The 24,719-nt window shown below is 39.6% G+C and overlaps 1 protein-coding gene and 1 long non-coding RNA gene across 2 annotated transcripts in view; one reads left to right on the forward strand and one right to left on the reverse strand.

The window, feature by feature from the left end:
• Positions 1-231: 231 nt before the first annotated feature.
• Positions 232-24,719, reverse strand: part of foxo3a (forkhead box O3A) — a 44,425-nt gene continuing 19,937 nt past the window's right edge. Inside the window, exons 2-3 of the mRNA XM_064335016.1 lie at positions 10,929-12,288; positions 232-5,341 (exon numbers count right to left, since the gene is read on the reverse strand). Of these exons, the coding sequence (XP_064191086.1) occupies positions 10,948-12,288 (1,341 nt within the window). The 3' untranslated portion in view covers positions 232-5,341; positions 10,929-10,947. The remainder of the gene's footprint in view (positions 5,342-10,928; positions 12,289-24,719) is intronic.
• On the forward strand, positions 7,854-23,477 carry LOC135254667 (uncharacterized). Its single transcript, XR_010329946.1, has 2 exons — positions 7,854-7,988; positions 21,214-23,477. It is a non-coding gene; the product is annotated as an uncharacterized LOC135254667 (long non-coding RNA).

The raw sequence follows: 24,719 nt of genomic DNA on the forward strand, positions 1-24,719 counted from the left end.
AAGGAAGCAATTGATCACAGATGACTGGGACCATCTGCTTTGCGTCCTCCTCCTGCATTGTCAGACCAGAAGTCCACAGTATGTCTTTACAACAAAAAATTACATTTCAGTTTTTAAAAAATTATAAAATATAACATAGTGTTAGTATATCAGACTGTGCTTATTTAATATGCATTAGTAAGCACTTGAAGAACAAGTGTTTATTGCAAATCAAAACAGTTGAACAGCATGTTGATAAATCCAAGAGTTTAATCAAGCTGTATTTACATGCACATCATTTCTGTTACAAAGTCAATAACTATTCAAAATGGATCACACAGAGAAATGCCAACTAACATCAATTAGAGAAGCAACTAGTGCTAAAAGGTAATGAGGAGGTACCAGGACATGGGGTTAATATCAATAAAAGGCACCTAGAGCTGTTCAATTACAAAGTAAAACTCAAGGAAAGGTTGCATGTATGTCCAGCAAAGCATTTATATTCCTGGGGTTAATTTTCAAGACAGTGCTGTGATCAGCCCAAAACAAAGTACAGCTGAAATCATCCTAGTTTCATAACAGCAGAAGTGCAACACTTGCACCATAAATAACAAAAATTTCTAATGTTTAAATGCACTGCTCAATAAAAAAGTATATTGTGAGTACTGCATATTTTCTGAATGGGTATGTAAGAAACCCTGAACATAAATTAATGTCAATCTCACCTAAAGGGATCGTTCAGAGTTTTTAGACCCAGGTCCACTGAGGTACTGGCCACAAACTGGGGGACATGTCGGGCTCGAGCCCTCCTGCCTCGAGTAGGTGCAAGATATAGTTGTCCATAGTAATAATACTGTTTTTGGCTATATTGGCCCATTTTGATGACAAGATATGTATTTATGCAAGCAAATAAACATATGAAGAAGTGTTTATTTAAGTTCTGTTTTTAATAGTGCCTTTGTTAAACAGCTGTCAGGGGTGATTCTCAGCTCATCATTAAATCAGTGTTATTTAGTTAACAAAGCTAACAGCTAACAGAGAGTGAGCTATGCATACTTGAGTCAGGCTTGAGCCTGACATGTCTCCAAGTTCATCACATAATTTGTGGTGAGTAGCTTAGCAGGCCTGGGTCTAAAAAATGTGAACTATCCCTTTAAGACAATTCCTGCTGAGTGTTTGCTGTCATGTAAAAAAAAACTGCACTAGGTTCAGAAAACAGCACTAGGTGCCCTTAAAGGGAGTTTATTTTAGCTTTAATTGTGCTTTCTACTTTGAACAACATCTACCTCCATTGGGAAGCAGGCCATGTTGACTTCCAGCAACAAACAGATGACAATGGTAAATGGACTGCATTTATATAGCGCTTTTATCCAAAGCGCTTTACAATTGATGCCTCTCATTCACCAGAGCAGTTAGGGGTTAGGTGTCTTGCTCAGGGACACTTCGACACGCCCAGGGTGGGGATCGAACCGGCAACCCTCCGACTGCCAGACACCCGCTCTTACCTCCTTAGCTATGTCGTCCCCACATGTTCAACACCAACATGTTCAACACCTGCTGAGTGGTGTAAAATTGCCATTGTCCATGTGATACCAGTACAGTCTGAATTTTGTTTGAGGTGGAAGAGGCCTTTGGAGTGGGGTGGTTGGTGGTGAGGGAAGTGAACAAGAAAATGCTAGAGCAGGTGGAAAGCAGGTGTGTTCAGTGAATTTTGGGAGGTACATCAGTGTAAACTTTCATGGGTCATTAGTTCATGGGATCAATTGCAGGATAACTGCACAAAAGAAAAAAACAATGTGTGCACAAATTCATAAGTGCACACACACAGGCACCTACAGTATGGCCTTTTGGGAGGAATGGAGAACTGGGATTTTTCATTTCTTCTCCCATCCAATGGGGCCAGGTCACAGGCTAAGCAGCCCTAATCCTGATGCAAGCCATTGCTAAAAATACTTCTCTCTCTTTTCCCTGCTAGATCTAAACCTGGCACCCATGGAGAGGTGGCCTAATTGAGGTTTCCACTTAAACACAAACCTGCTCCCTTTGATGGTACCTGCCATTAAACTGAGGTCAAAGGTCACGCCTATCGAGTTTCCCTAATCTGGATTTGCTCACCTCTCCTCACATCCCCCTGGCCGGTATCCAACTGAAAAACAGCATGATTTATTCAGCACATATTTAAAGACAGCAGCTGGCTCATGGCCTTGTCTTCTGCTCTCCTGTCTAGGTATATTACTACACAAATGAGAGCTGCTGGCAGTTGCTGTAGCTGCAGCATTTTGGGGCATTTTTCAGGAACAGGTGGTCCCTCCACTGTGTGTACTGTGCAGATGATCAGTACCTTAACTGTGTGTGTGTGTGTGTGTGTGTGTACTGGGATGGATGAGGGGCATGCATTTTATCAGGTTTCATCGCTAAATGCAATTGCAGACCCTGCCATGCATATCTCTTTCTCAGAATATATTACAGCACATTAGAGAACAGAAAAGCCTACTGAACCAATATTCCAGAACCTTCTCTCCATAGCGACACATCTACTGTCTGCCATTTTTAACATCATGAGAAAAATGAAGGCTAAGTACAACACGAGCATACTGTGCTACGGACAGTGTTATGTCTACTATCCATTTCTTACAAAGAAAAATAAATGTAGACCAGCATGACATGGAGTCTTCTGCCTGGCTACCTGTTGATAGGTCTTTTGTGCCTGCAAGATGGTGCTCAAGATACTCCTTTTCCGATTTTGCCCATTTTCCATGTTCCCATGAACTCCCAAGTTACCCAAGTTACTTACTTTCTTGTTTTTATCAGTTTTTTGTCTGCCAGCATTTCTGAAATATTTAAGTAGTTTGGCAGCATGCAGTAGCTTATAATTTTCTCTGTAATGTATTTCTTCACATAATTCTGCCTGGTAACATTCTGGTGCAGATGTTTTTTTGTGGTTGGTGGGAGTTCTCGTTTTCAGATGGGAAAAAACTCATACCAAAAATGCTCATACCAACACGAGACTGGGCTTCAGTAACACAAATCCGAAACTTCAATTTGATCTTCCGTCCCACAAACAACACCTTTTCAATGCCAAGGCCTTGATACTTACAGTTACAAACACATGAACATTTAGAATCTCCCCAATATTAATTACCGCTACATTAACAGGGCTAATAATAACAATTAAAGGGGATAGAGAGATTTAATTAAAGTATTGTAGTATTGAGAACACTGATGCAAAATGATAAAGTGCCTAAATGGAACCAATGCCCTTTAAAGTTCTTGCATTAAAGTAATTGGGGAGCAGAGCATGTGAGCAGAGCAGAGTGGTAGGAAATGTCACTTCTTGATCATAAGCATGTGTTTGTGCATCGCGCCCCCGCTCCATGTCCTTTTCACCGCTTTGCTCCAAAATCGCTCGCCGCTTGTTCACTGAAAGAAATGTTTATCTCAAAATTCACTGTTTGTTTTTCCTTTTTTGGTTTAAAGCATCATTTAACCCAGGCAAGTCTAATCACTAAAATATTTTCTATAGGCTAGTAGAGTAATAAAAAAACTATCAGTTAATTTATATATTTGAATTTGGTTGTAATTTTTTCTCTTTCTGTCATGTGAGTGTGCTTTGGTTTGCATGTGTGTTCTTTGTCTGTTACAGGCTGCAGCACAGGTGATGCGTGTGCACTGTTCAGATGCGGGTGCAAACCCTGCACATACTATATAAGATGCCAATTTGAGGCAGTCACACTCTGATCCTGCAGGCATGCACCACAACACACCGTGACTATTGTGTTTTGTTCTTTTGTCCCTTTTTGTTCTGTTGTACTCGTCTTTTTTTCAGTTATACCTTAATCATTGTGGTTAATTTTAAGCGCTTAACACTGCTGGTTGGCTTTGTGGTCTTTTGAAGTGTTTTTTCATGAATAAAGCCTCATGCTTCTGACAGTGTGGCTGATCTCACGTTACCACTGGAAATGTGTTTCCTTGGTTAACATTAGTATGTGCAGAAAAAACCTGCGTACGCACATTATAGTATAGTTTTCATTTACTGCAGAAATTATTCCTCTATTACAATCATACCAACAGTGTAACATCAGACTGCATGTACTTTGGTTTTAATTGTATCCAACTCGATGAAGTTATGAATGTAATTGAAACAGCTAATGACTACTGACATGTCAAAGCTATTTGAAGTAAAATTCCTGTGTGCTTAGATAAATATTTTCTGAGTAAATTGGCAAAATCCAAGAACTGTTACATTCTTGAATAAACTCTCCCCTATAAAGAATGTGTTTAACGAGCCAATTTATCGCATTTGTTATTTAATGGGTGTAGGTTACCTTTTAATTTTACGGAAAATGGTCTGTTATAGGGAAACACCCATAAAGTGAGGGAAAACAAGTCAATTTATTACTTTAACTTTTACAGTGTACACAATACCTAACAGTGTATGTGCACGTGAAATGATAGTTAGCCTTGACATAGCTAATTAATAAAATGTATAGGCTACAATTACAATGAAACAAGAGTTACTGGAGAGTCTTTGACTTTGTGGAATAGATACATATATTTAATACATTCAATATATAAATGAGGAATTTTGAACGAGACATGGAAATTACTAGATACAGGAATGGGTCAATATCACCACATTCTCTCTCTACATTCTGCTCTTTTCAGTATACTTTCATGGTGCACCTATTTGTCAGTTTCCTTGGAAAAATATTTAACCCACTTAGCACAAGTAGCTAATTGTTTGCTACAGAGTAGGAGTTGGGAATGGGGAAGCTGTGTAGGCCCACTGGGCCAAGTTTTCTGTCTGCTCACGTGCAAAGCTTGCGATTGAACAATATTGGAGTGAGGGAAGACAGACGCTCCATCCTTTGAAACCCCACTTTGCACTCCAGTCAAATTATGTCCACTCTGTTCGCTCTGTGCTCCACTCACATGCTCTGCTGCAGAGGAATGGGGTGACTTTACGTATTTTAAACACTGAGAGAAATATATAGGAAGAAATGAAAACTAAAATATTCAGTGTCCCACTGTACAAATAATACCAAATCACTTTTTTTCATAAAAACTACACCAAGGGATACATTATACTCACACAACTTATGTTAACCCCCCAAATTCTTTATATCAGCATGTGGTTGTTACATTTTACATTGAAAATAAGCAGTGCATAATTCAGAATTCTTTTTGCAAATAACTTCATAAAAAGCTGAGTTCAGCAAGTTTTCTCCAGTCATTATTTCTTGATTCTGTAGTAGCGATGGAAAGGTTCTGAGGACAGTTCTATAAACTGACTGGCGTCCACATTATGCAGATGGCTGGTTTGGCAAAAGACATCATGTTGGGTCATGCATCACAGATGGACCTGGAAGAAGACAAAAGGTGCACTTTTTTGTAAGAAATATCAAGGCAGAATTCATGATGGTGGAGATGTAAGTATGTAACTGGGTATCTAACCCAGGAGTTTTGCAGAGTCAAATCCAAGGCGGTTGTTGTCGTTGAGCCCTACACCAAAGAGGTTAACCTGCATCACTTCAGTACATAAACACCTGTACAAATGAGTAATGTGGCAAATGAAACCACAACCATTCACCCTAATTACTTCTGCAAATAAATACTGACAAATAATGAACATCAGGTTTTAGTGCTTGATCCTCTATTCAATTGACACGTAATGCTGCGGTTTGTTTTCAGTTCCTGTCCTTATTTTCCTCATTGCCAATTAATGTAATTTAATTTGTATACTAATTAAATATGTATATTACATGTTACACAACAATCATTTACTTATTGAATACCTGGCCAACTATGAACGTGATTGCTTGTGCTACCATGCTGGAGGCTGTATTTGGAAGATTTGGAGACTTCAAACCTCATAATATTGAATAATATGGTATGGGGGTTCTGCTCTGCTTTAAAGGGACAGTTTTTAAGGTCATTTTAGATTTTTAAAGTAGTTTTTGATGACTTGGCTTTATAACAGCAGGCATAGGGCTTTCCGGGGTGTGTGATTTAAAGCAAGAACACACAATTCAAGTAACTCTAAAGCAGCTTGTTCAGCGGCATTACACTACATGGCCAAAATTATGTGGACACCTGACACAAAACATCCCATCCAAAATTAAGGGCATTAATATGGAGTTAGTCGATTCTTTGCTGCAATAACAACCTCCTCTTCATTCAAATAGAATGGATTGTTATACCTATATATAAGGATGATTAAATAAGGATGACTGCGATATCACATCAAGGGGGACCAACAAAGTACTGCATTCCACTGTTGCAAAAATGCTTGCCAAAGGTAGTTTAATGATTTGAATTGTAAATGTTACAAAACTAGGACTGAAAAAGTGGGCATGTACCATGAATGTTTTCTTTTTTGGTTGCTGATTCTTCATCCTCAGCAGTAATTCAAAGGACAATTCTCAAATGATTTCAAACAAGAGCCTAAAAAACACATTCTTGTCTCTGTTCTACTTAGTTCAGACTCTGTGGTAATATGTTTGCTGTTGTTGTTACAGAATGTGCTCTCGTTGTTACCATGATACTTAATCATTAGTGTCTGCTGAAAATTAACTTTAAATTTTAAAGGGCAGTGGAGCCTGTCAAAGTCACAGATTCCCAAAACATTGGCTTTTTACTAAAGAGTATACAGACGGTGACAAATTAAAGGAAAAACCAATATAAAGTGTTTTAGTAAGGTGTTGGGCCACCACAATCCCCCAGAACAGCTTCAATGCACCTTGGCACAGATTCATTCTACAAGTCTCTGGTACTGGAGGGATGGAACACCATTCTTCCAAAACTCCTTTCCAATATTCCCTCATTTGGTACTTTGCTAATGGTGGTTTAACATGTCAGTCCAAAATCTCCCATAGGTGTTCAAAATGGGTTGAGACCTGGTGACTGCAAAGGCCATAGCATATGATTAAATTTATTTTCATACTCATTATACTATTCAGTGACCCCTCGTGCCCTGTGGATGAGGGCATTTTCATCATGGAAGAGATCACTCCCATCAGGATAGAAATCTTTCATCATAGGATAAAGTTGATCACTCAGAATAACTTTGTATTGATTTGAAGTGAACCAACGCTCTAAGGGGACAAGTGGGCCAAAACCATGCCAGGCAAAATACCCCCCACAGCATAACAGAGTCACCGGACTGGACCCCCTCACTGTAGGAGTCAAGTATTCAGGCCTGCTCCGTTTTCTTGGTGTACACCACACATGCACTCACCCACTTGTCGAGAATATAGTGAAGGATGCCTCATCTGACCATATCACTTTTTTCCGACATCCCTATAGACCAGTGCCTATGGTTTTTGCACCACTGAACTCTCAAATGTGCATTCATCTTTGTAATGAGGGGTTTATGCACTGCAACCCTACTATAATATCCCTCTATATGTAGTTGTTGATGGACTGTTCTTGCTGACACAGTCTGATCACAACCTGCATTAACATTCTCAGTGACCTGCGAAAGAGTTGCTCTTCTGTTTTTCCTGAACATCGCGCTAATGCACGAGCATCACGGTCATTAGGGCTGTCAAAATATATTCGAAGTTCGAAAACTATTCGAAAATCTTTTTTTTTTTTAAGTTCGAACCTAATTTTGAACATTCGAATATTAGTTTTGGATCCTGCGTTTTGTAATTAACATGAATATACAGGCTTTAATTTCATGCGGCGAATCATGTTCATGCACGCAAAGTTCATTTCCTGTGCTAACGTTACTTCCTCTGTCAACAAAAAACTTTTGCCCTGGATCCAGAGCAAGTGGATCATCTGGTTTTGCTTGCCAATAACCTCCGGTGATACTTTCAGCTCCATGGACACCTAACGTTACTGGTCAGCTAGCCTCGTGAGCCAGTCTTCTTTTTTCACTTCGTTCAACAGGTCTGGTCAGCTAACAATTTAGGCTAAATAACGTACCCATGGCAGGCTATGTTTCCTTTCTGTTCTGAAGATTTTTATAAAATTGGATGACGAAAGAAGTTAAACTAAACAGAGTAAGTAATTTATGTTGTTTTAGGCTACAGGTATTAGCCGTTTTAATAGTTTTTGTGTTAAGAAATAAACAGGGATTTCCTATAAATAGTCATTTCCCTATTATTGTGATTAATAAATGCCGAGTTGTGGCAAATTACATCCACGAGAAAGTGCTTTATGCATTTGAAGAAACTGCAGGGGGCTCATTTATAAAATGAACTTGCGTGTATACCCAAAGTGAAGACCTGACGTAGGGTCACAACCGTTTCCACGGTCAAATCGAGTAATGTTGAAATTTTATAAATAACTACTTTGCCGTGATTTGATTTTTTACGTATGCGCCACAAAGTTGATCTAAAATACGTTTTATAAATGAGGCCCCAGATGTAGTAACCTAGTTTGAAAGTTCACCGATGTCCTCTATTCTACTGCCGGCATGTGGAAAATAACGCGCAGGCCAGTTTAGAGGGAGCGTCACGTGCATATTGCGCCCGACAATAAGCAGCTTATTTTTGTGAATTATAGGCAAATTATATTCAAATATATTCGAACTCTAACAAATTACAAAAGCTAATATTCAAGCTCAATTTCATGGCAGTTTTGCCAACCTTACAGTCATCGAATGTGCACTTTCGACCACAATTTTCTGACCCTATTTACTGATGTCTGTCCCATAGATCTAAATCATTAGTACTCTAAACGGCATTTCCATTGTATTTGTCGACAGCTATAAATATTTAGGAATCTGGTTGGACAAAATACTAAATTTTGAACATCACATTGAATGTCTAGCTAAGAAGCTGAAATTCACACTCAGCTTCTTGTACAGGTTGAAGTCTTGTTTCTCGATGTCTTCAAGGAAAACTTTAGTTGCCGGGCTTTTCCTGCCACAGCTTGACTATGGTGATACTGTTTATAGATTTCCCTGCCCCTCTACTTTGGCTAAGCTCGACCCCCTGTATTATTGAGCCATGAGATACATTACAATTTCTATTTATAGGACCCATCACTGTGTTTTGTACAACCTAGTTGATTGGCCATCCCTTGCAATACGTAGGATGCAGCACTGGTATATTTTTATCTATAGAGCTATCCTTTGTAAACTGCCCAGGTACATAAACTCCAAGTTTTTATTCCTGCAAGGTAGTCACAAACTAAAATCTCAAAAGTGGTTGCACTGTATGGTATCTGCTGTCCGAACTGAGGCGGTTAAGTTGAGCTTGTTCTATCAAGGCCCATGGTCCTGGAACGAGCTGCAGGCTAAACTCAAACTTGATTATCTCATCTCGTTACCAGATTTTAAAAGACAGATAATTGATATTTTGTCTATGACCTGTTCTTGTTTTAAACTCTGAACTTATTTAACACTGTTTTAGTTTATGTATTTTATCATGTTGGTTGTTTTATTCTGTGTGCTACTGTTGTCATTGCTGTTGTTTTGTATGCTGTTTTATACTGCTTTGGTCCTGTCTTGGCTAGGTCTCACTTGTAAAAGAGGTTTTAATCTCAATGTGACTTCCTAGTCAAATGAAGGTTTACTAAATGCGGGTATCACTTTAGGGTATCACTCCTATTGATACACTAGCCAGTTGAGCCATCTGTGTCCCAATAATATCACTCTTTCAAAGTCACATTTCCAAAGATCTTTTCCTCTTTCCATACTGATCCACAATTGAGGTCAACTGGGCCTACTCAGCATTTTTTATACATGCCACAAAGCATGATAAGATGTAAATGACTTAATTGTATCATGCAGTACACCTGTATGGAAGCATCCATATTTGATGTTTCTCCCCTCATTTATTCAGGTTTTTCCTTTATTTTGTCACCCGCCTGTATTTTTGCAGTAACTTCAATCTCTCCTCTTATGGTTTGTGCCTTATTTCTTGGGGTTAATATATTTTCCATATTAAAAATACCATGCTTTGACATGAAGGAGTCACATGCAGTGAAAAGGTAGGACACTGACAGGTTGGTGTCAATAGGAAACTGAGATCTTAACACTGATAATTGCACAGAAACACTGAAGAAACTCTCAGTTAGAATATTAGAACAATATGGCAGAAGCTGTTTCCATTAGCATGCATTTATGTGACCATAGAATGTTGTTTCCCAATTTTAAGTGATAAACTGCTCTAATCCTGGCCAATTGAACCCCTCCTATCCCTGGGTAAAGCTAGAACCAATCGTGCATCACCCTGTGCAGCTGCCGCTACCACACTGGGGTCCATGCAATAGAACAGCACTTTAACAGGATGACTGGTTGGAAAGGGCCCTTAGTAAGACATTGGTGAACAGTCAGACTTAAGCACTGGCTAGAACCAAGCAGCCAAACCTGGGCTGTGTTTTTTAAACTCACTTCCTTGCCTTGTTGAGAGACATTGCTCACTAGCGCCAGGGGTTGTATCAGTATAGGTGTTTCAGTCACCCGTTTTAATGTAAGTCAATAGTAACAATATTGTCAAAATACAAAGTCAATAATTTTTTTCCACAAAAAAAAGTAGTCGCAATAGGTGTTTTTTCTTTGCCTAATGTTTCCCCATATGTCGATTTGTTAAGTTATTGTGCTATTTGGACAAGACAGTAATATTTTGTGGATGAATCAGGGACAGTTCGTGTCACTACCAAGTCACTGCATCTCACACGCTTAGTGGACAACCGGACTTCATGTCCCTACTGCGCAGTCTCTGCCTCCAATTTGTACAACATGGCGGCGCCCACAAACTACACTTCCCAGGCTTCAAAATGCTTTTCACCAAGCCCATGGACAGTCAAACTGTGACATCACTGTGACTTTGCCCATATTTTTCTACAGTCAATGGTTAAAACAGAGTGAGATTTTTAAGAACCAGTAAGTAGAACCTAAGTAATACATTAGAACAGCGCTTGGTACCCTGAGATTAAACCATTTGTGCACAGTTAGAGTTCGAGTAAAACATGATTACACAGTAAAAGCTTACTTTTTTAACCCCTGGGTCCTCACCCTGGCACCCAGCTCTGGGAGGTGGCCTGCTTGGCACTGGTGAACCCACCCATGCTAAGGGTCACAGCGTTCTGAGTAGAGGTTAGGGAGTCATAGCTGAGGTCTATCCCATCGGCATCCATCAGCTCTGAGCGGACAATGGAATCCACGTCACAGTCCAGGCTGCTCGTGAATATGTCCAGGTCTAGGTCACTGGGGAACCTGTCCTGGGCAGAGTGCTGAAGGCTGGAGTACGAGGAGGAGTCGGACGAGCCCTGGTGCAAAGACAGACTGTTTCCAGGGGACAGGGCCTGCTGCTTGAGGGAGACCAGGTCCCTCATCTCTCCGACTAAACCAGCCCTCCATGCAGCTGGCAAGGAGCTCTGACGCTGGGCCTGGTGACGGACGGCTGAGGGCTTCCCCACGGAGCCACCCTGGCCGGACATCATAGGGTCGCTGCGGAGCATGACGCCACGCCGAGGGTTCTGTGAAGACACAGCAGCACAGGCTTGTGACATCAGTGGATCCGACTGTGTCATCATTACATCACTGTGGGCATGGGGGGCAGAGCCTAGCAGGTCTTGCAGGGTATCAGCAGTGAAGTGTGTGCCACAGGAGAAGGAGGATTGGCGGTTCTCCTGGATGGTCTGCATGGGTGATGGGCGCAGGCCCGCCAATGACGGTGGGCCGAAGATAGAGCTGGCATAGCCAGCAGCACTGAGGCCTGAACCCCTTACTGCACTGTCACCACTCCCGCCGGTGCCTGGAGAGGCTTCATGGGGCGGGGTCAGAGCAACATCGTCAAGGAGGTCATCCAGGATGTCGTTGTGCAGTCCATCATTGAGGTTCATGGTGCCGGTCAGGTCAGCGAGCCGGGGGAGCTCAGCAGGACCGGGGGCGGCCACTGAGGGGGATGTGCCACTGGGGCTGGAGTACAGCATGGGGGAGAGGGGCAGGTCATCATCATCTGGCACCCCATCCAGCTCGGGATTGGCCAGGATGGGTGAGAGCCGGCCGCTGAGTGTGCTGGCGCTGGAGCTGGTTCTGGAGCGGAAGTCTGTCCAGGCGTCCAGGTCCTCGCTGCTGCGTGACGTGGGGCTGCCGGGCCACTTGGAGGGACCCGAGGGGCTCTCAGACCCAACATCCTGGGATATCTGCAAGGCAGCCTTCTTCTTGGCAGCACGGCCACGGCTCTTGGCATACTTGCTGCTGTTGTCCATGGATACAGCACGCCGCCGAGGGGCCTTGCCCCCTTTCCCGCCATCCGGGTTTATCGTCCACCAGGAGCTCTTTCCAGTTCCCTCATTCTGCACCCGCACAAAGCGGCTGTGGAGAGACAGGTTGTGCCGGATGGAGTTCTGCAAAAAAAAAAATATATATATATATATATATAAAATACATAAAATAACTTTTGTAATTTTCCCTATGATATCTTAAGAATAAATTAGGGGTGGGACATTTCATGATTTTTTCTACAGGATGACAAGCTGATTTGTCCTTACGATTACAGGAATACTTTTGGGGTGCCTAAAGCCCCCTTTTCTGCCCACCTCCGCCCCTACTCGCTGGGCGACAATGTTGTTGCTTATTTGCATAAAACAGAAATTCACACCTGCAAAAACCTCGATAATGGGTGTGATCGAGGTTTGGTTTCATTTCTGCCAATCAGATTGCTACATTTCTTTCCCTTTAAGCAGTGCGTTAACACCACAGCTAACTGGTAACTTTGTCATGGCTGAAGAGCCAGCACACTAAGAGCATCTCTATGAACCATTACTCATGATATCAAAAGAAATGTGAGACTAAATAGATTTTATTTTCATATTTATTTCCCCCTTAAACAAAATGCATTTTCCATGTATATGCGGGTGCTGGGTGTGGCATGGTGGTGCAGTGGATAGCACTGTTGCCTCACAGCAAGAAGGTCCTGGGTTCAAATCTCTATCAGATGTATGTATGCACTTGATAAGATGTGTATATATACTCACCAGAGAAACACCTCAGTCAACCAATTCCTACTTTCCTGTGTATTTTTGCATCCATTTAAACAGCTGTTGCACTTTCTTTTAAATTACATCTGCTTATACAGCAGGATACAGTACAGGATTACATCTCAGGCTGGGCCTTTCTGTGTGGAGTTTACATGTTCTCCTGTGTCCATGTGGGTTTCCTCTGGGTACTTCAATTTCCTCCCACAGTCCAAAGACATGCAGGTAGGCTAATCAGAGAATCTAAATTGTGTACAGCAACCAAAAAATGCACTGATTTTCTGTGGGCTATACTGTAATGTACCACTCGACCGGTCCTAACATCTGAACCACATTTTCAACTTTACAAAGGTTCGCTCAATCATTGACCTTGCCCGGCCAAATGCACAAATAAAAGCAAGTTATCAGTGTGTTCTGGGCTAGATGTATGGAGTAAGTAGCCATGATTTTAATGGATAGCTACTGTCACCTAATAGTAGTGGTGTGTCGTTCATGAATGATTCGTTCCTTTTAAACAAATCTTTAGGGTGGATGAAAGGAACTGACTCACCTCGATGTAAGGATTTGTTCCTTTTGTTCAGCTCTCAGTAATTAAAACTTGCCATTTGCTGGACCTGCAGCTACTCCTCTTATTTAACCATTTTCACCATTGGGCTTGGGTGTCTGTAGTAGCCTTTAGCCAATGACAGCATTGATCTGCTTGAGCAGGGCATGCTTTGCTGACCAAAGCAACAGCAGTTCAGTTCCTCAACTAAAAGCGGTGGGGACCGAATTTGGGAAGGTCATTTCTGTCATTGAGGACCAAATCTTTGAAGGAATTGGACATTCTGATTCCTTAGGTCCAGGTCTGGATCCAAGACACTATGTGTCTTCCTACCCCATGCCTTCGTATTGCAATGACAAATTGCCTGAGTAGTGAGTAGACCTACAGAATTAAAAGCAATTACTTACACAGAATACCAAACTTACACAGCACTGAATGTTCCTACTGACACGTCCCCAATTGTGGCACAGAATGCATGTTGACCCAAATGCTAGGGCGTAATTTATGGGGGAGATGGGGGGTTACAACCCCCCAATATTACAAAACAGGCTAAATAAGCTCCCAATAATATAGCATGATGATAAGATATATAATAGCATATACTGATTAGTAGAAGTATTTTACCCATAGAATTTACAAGAAATGATTGTTTCACAGCTATTGTTTTTCACAAATGAGATCTATGGATGTTTTAGAAATTGCAGGAACCGAAATGCACATTCCCCAATCACATTCACTCCCATTCAGCACAACGACAGCACTGCATATAACAACTAGTCTGCTTAGACTACTAGGCTAAATGCTACCTATTGCTAATAATGTTATCACAAATGAAAGCACAAGTCTACATCAACTGGTACTATCCATTAACTTTTGTGAAAAAATGGCAGTAGGCCTCCTATCAAATTCAGCATGAATAAACAGATAGCTGGCCAACTTAATAAATTATCACTAGCTTTGAGTTATGTAAACTAGTCTATGCAGGGGGGAGTGACAAATTTAATGATTTTTCTAGTGGTAGGTTATGTGTATACATATAATAAATGAATCACTTTACGCATAATAAATTAATGTGCAGAGCACTCCAAATATCGAATTAGTTTTTATTCTGATGTAGCCTACTACTATAGGGAGGCATTCCATTTTCAGGATAGTCTCTAATACAAACAGTGCTGACAGGCCTCCAAAAACTTCACTGCATGGCAATCTAGCTAGCTGACACTGATGTTAGCAGAAACCCCATGAAAAATGTGGGTGCTAGCACCGCTTCATAACAACTCCAGGAGCTGTGAGATTGCAATGGCAATCAAGAAGTTCTCCTCTGGTGTCTGTGATCTTGGTCGAAGCAGACTAGCTTCCTTTTTAAAAACGGTAGGAATGTGATACGCACGCACTTAACAGTATTAAATTTGCTGTTGCCTTTACATAAAATGAAAAAGAAATCTTTGGATTTATTTAATAAACTTATGAACAATTACTAACCCCTTCGTGCAGATGCCAAATCTGGCCAATCTACATTCACTAAGGTAGTGTTCTATTTATGAATAACTCCAGACATTAGCATCACAGAGACTTGGGAAATTACCTAAATGAAGCAGGGCACTTGTACATTTACAATAGTAATTGCTAATTTAGATTAGTTCATATTCATAATTCAGGTAGAAATAGTGCCAGAAATGCTATTACCTCAGGAAAAATGCAAAAATGAAGTTATTTACCTTTAATTAGAAATTATTTACTGAGAGATCACATAATTAAACCTATGTTCTAACCCTTAGAAATAGCTGTACAAAATAAGTATTGTATCTTACTGAACCTGTGTTTAGTAGTTGTCTATGACCATAAAATGCACTTCTTGTACGTTGCTTTGGATAAAAGCGTCTGCCAAATAAATGTAATGTAATGTAATATGTATGTTCTGGATCATACACTCCTAGACACGTGTCCAAAACCTGTCCAAAATGCCTTTTGTCCATTATAGAGCATATAAATTTGCCTTTTGTGATAGTTTTAGATAAAAAATTGATATCACTTTGAAAAACTATGCAAAAACATTGTGAAACTGTGTGATACACAGACCAAAATATGTAATCACTCACTCTCATATATTTTTCTGTACTCTACAGTCTATAATCTTTTGTTGAATGGGGATGGGATGACATTTTATAAATGTTACTATTTATGAGGGAAATCTTATGTTCATCCAGCGCATATCAGCGAGTATTTTCAATGCCCTAAGTGACAAGTACATGGAGATACTAATACCCCGCATTATGTACAAGATTACAGTATAATAATATTCCACCATCAGAAAAAAAATGGTGGTGATGTTCTAGCTTCACAGTAAACTGCATCAAACATAACACATGACAGTAATAACAAAGGTGCAATACAATTTTAACAATGAAAAATAACTGCATGAATCCTTAATATCTGCTATATTTACAAAATGCTGTCGGTTCAAAGGAACATACTGTGCATGGATGTTTAAACCAGCAACCAATTAGGAAGGTCATGTTTTTTTATTTATTGCCAAAAACGGTATGTGTGGGGGATTAGCTAGATGAGTTGTGGTTGTCATGTTTTAAATACACTTATTTTGTCCATACCCATGTCAATAGGGAAGAGTAAAGAAATCTTTTTTCTGCAGAAAGCAAAAGAAACAGATTTTCTGTTGCCGTTACATCATTTTTTGGCCAGTTACTAATCATATGTGAGGTGAAACCAGGTTTGCCTCTTCTATACCCCTATATGTATGTTATATTTATATTCCATATGTATCGGTTACAACCATGTCACATGGGGACAGACTTGCTATTTCGTTGCTTAGCAATGTCCACACAATACAAGTCAAACCTATGCTAATTTGGAGATCATAATCAGGAGATAAATGGTTGAAATAAGTGTATATAAAACATGATGAAACCACAACTCACCCAGTCCCACCCAAGCCATGCCATTGTTGTGAATTAATGACACATTACAGCTTTTCTTTCTTTCATTTGAACAACGCCATGTCAGTTTGCTGCTGTGAACAGGATCACTGGCATTGCGTGATCTTCCCTGGTTTTATTTTGTTTAATAAAACATCAAGATACTGGTACCATTATTTCTTAGTTATAGTACAGTGTGTTAAAGCTATTTTGCTACAGGTTTAACCCCTTAACGCACAAGTCAAATCTGGCCAATCCTTGCCCATTTAGGGGTACCCTATTTAAAGCTTTATAACTCCAGATGTGAGCATCACAGAGACTTGAAATATAAACGAACGTGCCACAAATGCAATTGTCAAGTAAGCAGTGTACCCACTGTCTCCAAATCTATCCAAAATGTCTAAATTATGCATTGCTGTAAATCACAACATAATCATGTAGTTCACTATAAATCAATTGTTTGACTGAAGAAACTCACTGTTTTAATTCAAGTGGGAATTACAAGCTTTCTGTACAGTGGCTTCAAATATCTAGGAGTCCTGAAACATATCCAGAGTCTCTCCAAAAATGAATAAAATGGGTTTGGTCCGTTATATAGGCTAGCATGTAAATGTGCCCCTTATGAAGATTTAAGGTGAAACATTGATATCAGATTTAAAAAATAATGCAAAAATATCACACTGTGCTACAATACCTAAATGTGTAATCATTATATCTTTATCTCTGTATATTTTTCTGTACTCTACAGTATGTGTTTTCTTGTATTACATTAAACACAAACTACAAGCAAACCAACGAACGCTTACGGTACAGTGTGAAATATTCTAATTCTAAAATACCACTAACCTAATTAAAGACACTCTGTTTCAAAAATAACATATATAACCGAAATATTTTCAGCAGTAACACATTTGGACGATTAAATCAGACAGAGACAGAATGAATCCTGTCGCTCGCCCAGAAAACAGTATATCAGCTAGGTCTATCAGCAATTATATGCCTTAGCCATGCTCAGAAGTTCTCAAGAATAATAGTATTTTCCTAGAAATAACGAAAGTCATCGATAAAATTTTACCAGGTGCAGTGTCTTTTACTGCTACCATAGACTGAATGCGTAATGCAGCAATAATGAGACAAAACTTTCGGTTACGCTGATATATAAAACTCTATTACAAAAGTGAAAATTAGACATAGGCCTATTATAAGTATACATTGTTAGAAACACCGAAAACAACGTGTGGTATTATGCACAGCTATTTTGGAAGGTACCCATACGTATCTAAAAATGGATACAATAACATTGTTGCGCATATTAATTTTTTATGTGAGATTAATTTTTGGTTTAACACAACCCAGGTTGAACGGAAGACAGCTGCAATAAAGATACGCTGATTTTTGTTCCTTTCACATTTCAATATTAATTTTCACGCTCAAATGTCTTTATTTTTACAATGTGAATAGCATTTAAATATTGTACCATCATATGACAAACCTAAAGGATAAGGGCTGTATCAAGTACAACATGATTTTAGATCAAAATTCCTCTGCTAGGATGCTAAAACAGGTTGTGGTTTTATTTTCCAGCAGGACAATGATGAAAAACATTCCTCCAAATCAACAAAAATGGTCAACCAGCCACATATTAAATTTTGTAATGGCCATCCCAGGCCAAATTAATTAGTCCCCATTGAAAGGGAGAGTCAACAAGCAAAAACCAAGGACTCTGATGGATCTGGAGAGATTCTGCATGAAGGAATGGTCATATGTTATCTGACCTCTGCAAACATTATAGTATAGGGAACCTAACCCAAAATTATTTTAATTTGCATTACCATCTAAATCAGCGTGGCATTGTTGCAGTTATTGGATTTTCACAATAAATTGATTAATTATATATTATATATAATTATATAGTTAGAGAAGCATTGTAACCCTTACAAACCTATTAGTTTATGTAATAGGCTGTACCAAGTGAAAGTAAAGTTCCAAGGATGGAATGTCAAGCACAAAAGTCTTTGAATGCCCAGGTGCAACAGTAGACTTTCCTCCTGGTTACACTGCACACTGATGGAAATACTTATTTGGCAGTTTATAAGCCTGCATGCTCCAAAATACATATTAAATATTAAGCATAAACAAATTCAAATAACTTGAAAGAATAACAGATAGGCTATAACAAAACAATAAATGTCAGGATATTGAAGTTTGGGCCATTTCTTAGAATTATTGTTCCACATGTCTGCTAAGTTTTAGTGACATAATGAAAGTACAATCATTTTAATGTGACACCTCTCTGCCAATGAATCTCTCAAAAGACTGTCAAAATGCTACTATAACAGCCTGACTAAATTTAATGCTACTGATTAACTATAATATCAATTATTTCAATTAAATCTGTCTTTTCCCATTGAAGTCACTGCAGCAGTTGCTCTTTTATCTTTCATTGCTAGTGGAATTCCGTGATGCTCAACATCACAGCAACAACTTCTGTGATCAGGCTTCATTTAGAGTGGTACATAGTACATCCAGCATGGTCTCAGTTTTTATTTGCAACACTGGATGGGGCGGCCTCTCATTCGGCAAAAGTAGTTCCAGCAGAAAGGAGGTGGAGTGATCTAGAACAGTATGTCCTGTATGTGCACTTTTAAAGGCTCGGTGTAGTCCACCCACACACAGGTGCAATGTGGGTGTAACCTTTATTATACGACACAAAATAAAATAACATGCTTTGTTCCTGGCTTGAAGACAGGAAAACCCTAGCCACTGCCACCACTCCCTGTGACCTCCACCCCCACAGCTCTGGTCTATTGGTGAGGCCAGACTGTGGATGGGTGTGGGCATGCATATACACAGATATCTTGTATTGAATATATAGGCCTAATTATAAATAGGTTCATTTTCCACATAAATCCCTGTCTTCACCTTGTGTGCAGTGCAAAATGGCTGCTTTGTATCACCAGCAAGTTGGCAACACATGGGATGCGAATGTGCCATTTCAGGTTTGTACAATTTAGTCCTCTACTGCCTCCCAAAGGAATGGAGCAATGTGATAGTCTTTGTGAGAAAGGCTTCCAAAAAACTGTTTTTGAGCAAGCTAAGTAAAAATCTGTTCCAGATGTAATTTTCAGGTATAGGCTTTATTTTTATTTGTAATAAATCAAATTGTGCGCATTAAAAAAAGTTATTTGTCCTTGAAAAGTTATTATTTTCGGAGAGTATTCTAGTGGAAATGGGATGCTTGGTGACCAAAAAATGTCCCCATCTGTATAAATGTAACAGGTGTTACAGTTATGCCACCTCTGAGCTATAACAAACAATGTGAGCCATCCAAAGAAAAAATGAGTACACAGGGAGGTCATGGAGAGGGCTTCTGATTTGGAGATTAGGGACACTAGATGGAGTAGAAAACCATCTACTGTACATGTAGTGTCCTTTTTCTAAAAACTTTTAAAATTCCTGTTACAATTATTAGACACTTGAGATACAGACATATCAACCTTGTTTTAATTGTATCCCACTCGATTATTATTATTATTATTATTTTTTTTTTCGGTCTTAACAACAATTTTACCATACATTTATGAAAAAAAGGTTAAATAATACCAAGTCATTGTATCAAAATAAACGAAATCAAAACATAATATTCTCTGCACTGAAAAAAAAAGTGTAGGCTGAAGCCTGAGCTTATTGTGCCTACCCTTAATACAAACATTACCCATACTCTGTCCAAAATAACAATTTAACAGAACAAACCAAAAAGATAAACTGAAATAAAGCAACACATCAGCACAAAACAGAAACAGATAGACAAACATTTACAGATCATAAGTGCCATTCATTTTTAATTGATGGTCACACCATATTTCTGTATTTCTCTAATGTAATGCTTTTAAACATTTTCTTAAATTTACACATATTACTACATTCTTTTAGTTCATTACAACTATTCCATAATTTAACCCCTTTAACTGTCACACATCTATTTTTCACATTTGTCCTTACCCTCTTTTTTTCAAAGATATTATTTCCCCTTAATGAATACCTGCTCTCCCTAATTAAAAAACTTAAGTTATGAATGTAATTAAAATGGCTAATGACTAGACTGCAGACATGTCAAAGCTGCTTGAATTAAAATTTCATAGTGCTAGGCTAAATATTTTCTAAATAAATTAGCTAAATCCAAAAACTGTTTATGGCAACTCTCCCCTAATCTAACACTCTTATGAATTGCCATGTTCATCTTATTCTTGAAAATAACATCCTCTTTTCGCAGACGTTAAAAAACATGCAATTACCTTTTCCACAGGGGACACCAGCTATGATAAATCACCTGTAGCAGGTCAAATGCATAAATTTTCATTCTCTCCTCCCATATGTCAAACATAAGAAAGCCCTAAAATACATATTCATTAACCCAAACCCAAATTTTTTCTTGTTTTACCAGCGCAAAAACCAGCCCTGCAAATCCTTAGTAAATATGGCCCAAAATGTTTCTTTTTTCAAATAATCACATCCTGGACTTGAAATATGAAATATGTACTACTTTGCAGAAATTATTTGAATAAATTACAACTGTTGCACAACTCATACTTTTTTTTCTAAATTTCTACAAAACAATTATGAAAACCTTACTACCTTACTACTAATCTACTGTGGCTCCAATGCAGCACTTTGCACATAGTGTTTGTGAGGAAATCAGTGAAGCACTGTTTGTAAATACAGTAATTGTTTGTAGTTATGTAACACAGTATCTGTCTTTCTTGAAACACAGCTCTATCGTGTTGCTGAAGTTTTACTGTTGCTTTGTTTGACCTTTAGGACTGGACGTGAACGTCTGTGCTGTGCTGAAGTCAGCATTTCCTGTTCAGGTTGGCCTCTATCCTGTCACCCTACTGCAGTCCACACGGAAATCTGCTGAACAAGGGGGCATTTCCCTTTCACTGGACCAGGCAGTCCAGATGTCAAGACAAAAACTGAAGATGTGACGTTTGTCTATCTTCTTTTTACATAGTGGCTGTGATGGCTAGCTTTTGTGCAGCTTTTGAAAGGTTGGCTGATCCAGTGTAACATCCACAGCCATATGGAAATTCAAGGGGCTGTACAATATTTACCTTTAACTTGATTGCTATTCCTATCTGTTGTCATGTCTCAGTATTCTCAAAGTGAAGCATTCCTAAATCTTACTAACTGTATTAAACAGATATCCAACATAGGCTCCAGCCCATCCAAATGACACAGAGGAAACAGAGTTGTCAGTTTGAAAATTGTCAGATATTTGCATTTTGATGCCATTTTGAGTGATACAAGTACCCATCCCACAAAAAGCAAAAAACACACAGCCATGCAGCCACTAGCCACACACAGAGTATTAGATGGGAATGCCCATCTATGGTGCTTTCTGCAGCAGAAGAAGCACGGGTCACACCACAGAAAGTGAAACTGTTCTTGTGGTGCATCTACTGAATGGGCAACCTAGAAACAAAGCCTGCACTCTACTCTAATGCTCCCATTTGGCTCTTAATTTATCTACATGTGGAAGTAAATCTTTAAAATCCAATCCCCGGGCATCTGACAAAAATCAGCCAAACAATGTCCAATTTACATCCTTGCATAAATAAATCAAAGCCACTAGGGAGCATTAGAGTAGTGCTTGGACATAAATTTTTTTGTTTTCAAGCTTTTAGCAAAACCTGTTCAGCTTAAGCATGATTTAACTTGTGTGCAACTGATACCAGGATGAATTACAAATAGCAACTGACCAGAAGACAGAATCTCTGAACATACACCAGATAAATGTTGTGATGCTAACACAAGCCTGCATCCCTCCCTGTTTGAGCTCTGAACCCTCCTGCAGCTGTTGCTAGGAACGGAACATCCGATTTGTGGAGTGAGCACGGTTATCATCTCCCATATCGCCGCACACTGACCTACACGTGTCAATTGATTCCTGTGCTACATTCAGTGGCCAATCAGAAGCAGGGGTGGGGAAGGCATTGGCCAATGGCTGCAGACACCAAGAATGTGGCTCTCAACAATCACTAAGCAGAGCACAGATACTGTGCGGTTCAGGCTGTGATATTCAATGCTATAGTCTTGTAGGACTGTGGAGAACATGATTCACACAGCCGTGCATTCATGCGTTTAATCAATGAAATCAAAAAATTATTTTGGTTAACCACTATACTGATTCTGCAATTACTTTACCATGAACCACACATCTGTGCATTTAGTCAAATAACAACGCCTTATAAACATAACTGAATGAATAAATTAATATTGACTATGCAAATACACACATAGCTTGTTTAATCAGACAGTTCTTAGTACTTAGTTTTATTATCGCAGCACACATTCTATTAATAAGGGAAAAGCAGAGTGCAATCACTGTTGCTGCATATGCTGTGAGCAAGAAACCTATGCAGAAATTCCCAACTCACATTTGCAGCCAGTATTGCAGCTAAGTTCCCTCTGAAATAGTAAAAGTTACTGACTAATATTTAGACACCCAATTTAAAAAGTCGACGCTCAACGCCCATTACTCGGAGCTATCAGTTTTCCATGCAAAGATGCACAGATACAAACAAATGTACTGGCCTGGCACAGAGCAGGCCTTTTTTGGGGAGCAGTGTTCCTGGCTGTATATTAATCAGACTAAAAGCCTGTTGGCGTTTCAGTGATCTCACCACAGTGCAATAACTAATACTGTTACCCCAGTGGGACCAAAGGTGCAATGGCCAATGCAATAACAAGGCATATCAGTACCCAAGCTTTTCATAAATGGAGCTAAGTTCCAACATATAGTGCATGCATAGCATTTATGTGACAATAAATAGGACGGAGTGTAGCACAGTGGGTAAGGAACTGGGCTTGTAACCGAAAGGTCGCAGGTTCGATTCCCGGGTAAGGACACTGCCGTTGTACCCTTGAGCAAGGTACTTAACCTGCATTGCTTCAGTATATATCCAGCTGTATAAATGGATACAATGTAAAATGCTATGTAAAAAGTTGTGTAAGTCGCTCTGGATAAGAGCGTCTGCTAAATGCCTGTAATGTAATGTAATGTAATAAAACTTGAAATACTGCCTCGTGGTTATATGCCTCCGCCAACCAGTAGTCAGTTTGGATATAAAATGTCATCACTTCATCATTTTATCCTATTAGACATTTGTGTGAAACTTTGTCATAATTAGCGTATGAATTCTTGAGTTATGGCCAAACACATGTTTTGTGAGGTCACAGTGACCTTGACCTTTGACCACCAAAATCTAATCAGTTCATCCTTGAGTCCAAGTCGACGTTTGTGCCAAATTTGAAGAAGTTCCCTCAAGGCATTCCTGAGATATCGCATTCACGAGAGAATGGGACGGACGTGAGGTCACAGTGACCTTGACCTTTGACCACCAAAATATAGGCTAATCAGTTCATCCTTGAGTCCAAGTGGATGTGTATGCCAAATGTGAAGAAATTCCCCCAACGCAAAAACGTGTTTTGTATTCCCTCAAGGCAAAAACATGTTTTGTGAGGTCAGTGACCTTGAACTTTGACCTTTGACCACCAAAATCTAATCAGTTCATCCTTGAGTCCAAGTGGAAGTTTGTGCCAAATTTGAAGGCGTTCCAGAGATATCGCGTTCACGAGAATCGGGACGGACGGAAGGACGGGCGGACGGACGGACAACCCAAAAATATAATGTCTCCGGCCTAGGCTGTGCCGTCGCGAAGGCATAAAAAGATCGATAAGGCACATATCCCACCAGTAATCAATCAATCCATTATTCTTACCTACCCCTAGTTTATAATTCAGATTTTGGAGCCAAGACATCACAGCCAATTTTAAATGGCTAAATGTAGTTCTTTACCTAGTTTTTTATCTCCATTTGGAATTTGCGGTTGTTTTTCACTGTATATTCCTCCATTAATTCAAAACAGTGCAAACAAGCACAGGTTCTCCTCTAAAGCAGTGCACCTGTGCCTCGTTAATTGTGACTGGCAACCCCACAAGTTATAATTGGCCCGACTGTCACCAAGGGAGGGGGGGCTTGAGCCATTAGGATTGTCATCTGGTCTTACCGCGCACCAGACTTGTCTCCTCTGTTACCTACAGACAAAAGCCGCGTTTCCACCAAAATTACCCGGAACTTTTAGTCCCAGGAACTACTTTTCAACTACTTTTTTCCTTCAGCCCATGGTTGTCTGCGTTTACACCGCGGTCTAAAGTCCCGCGAAGATTAGGCAAATTAGCCCACTGACGTATGAAAAAACGACGCTGTCGTCGGTCCATCTGTCCTATGATTTCTTCTGTAACCCCATACTACCACCGAAGTA

Source organism: Anguilla rostrata, chromosome 1 (assembly GCF_018555375.3).
Source record: "Anguilla rostrata isolate EN2019 chromosome 1, ASM1855537v3, whole genome shotgun sequence".
In the NCBI taxonomy this organism is placed as follows: domain Eukaryota; kingdom Metazoa; phylum Chordata; class Actinopteri; order Anguilliformes; family Anguillidae; genus Anguilla; species Anguilla rostrata.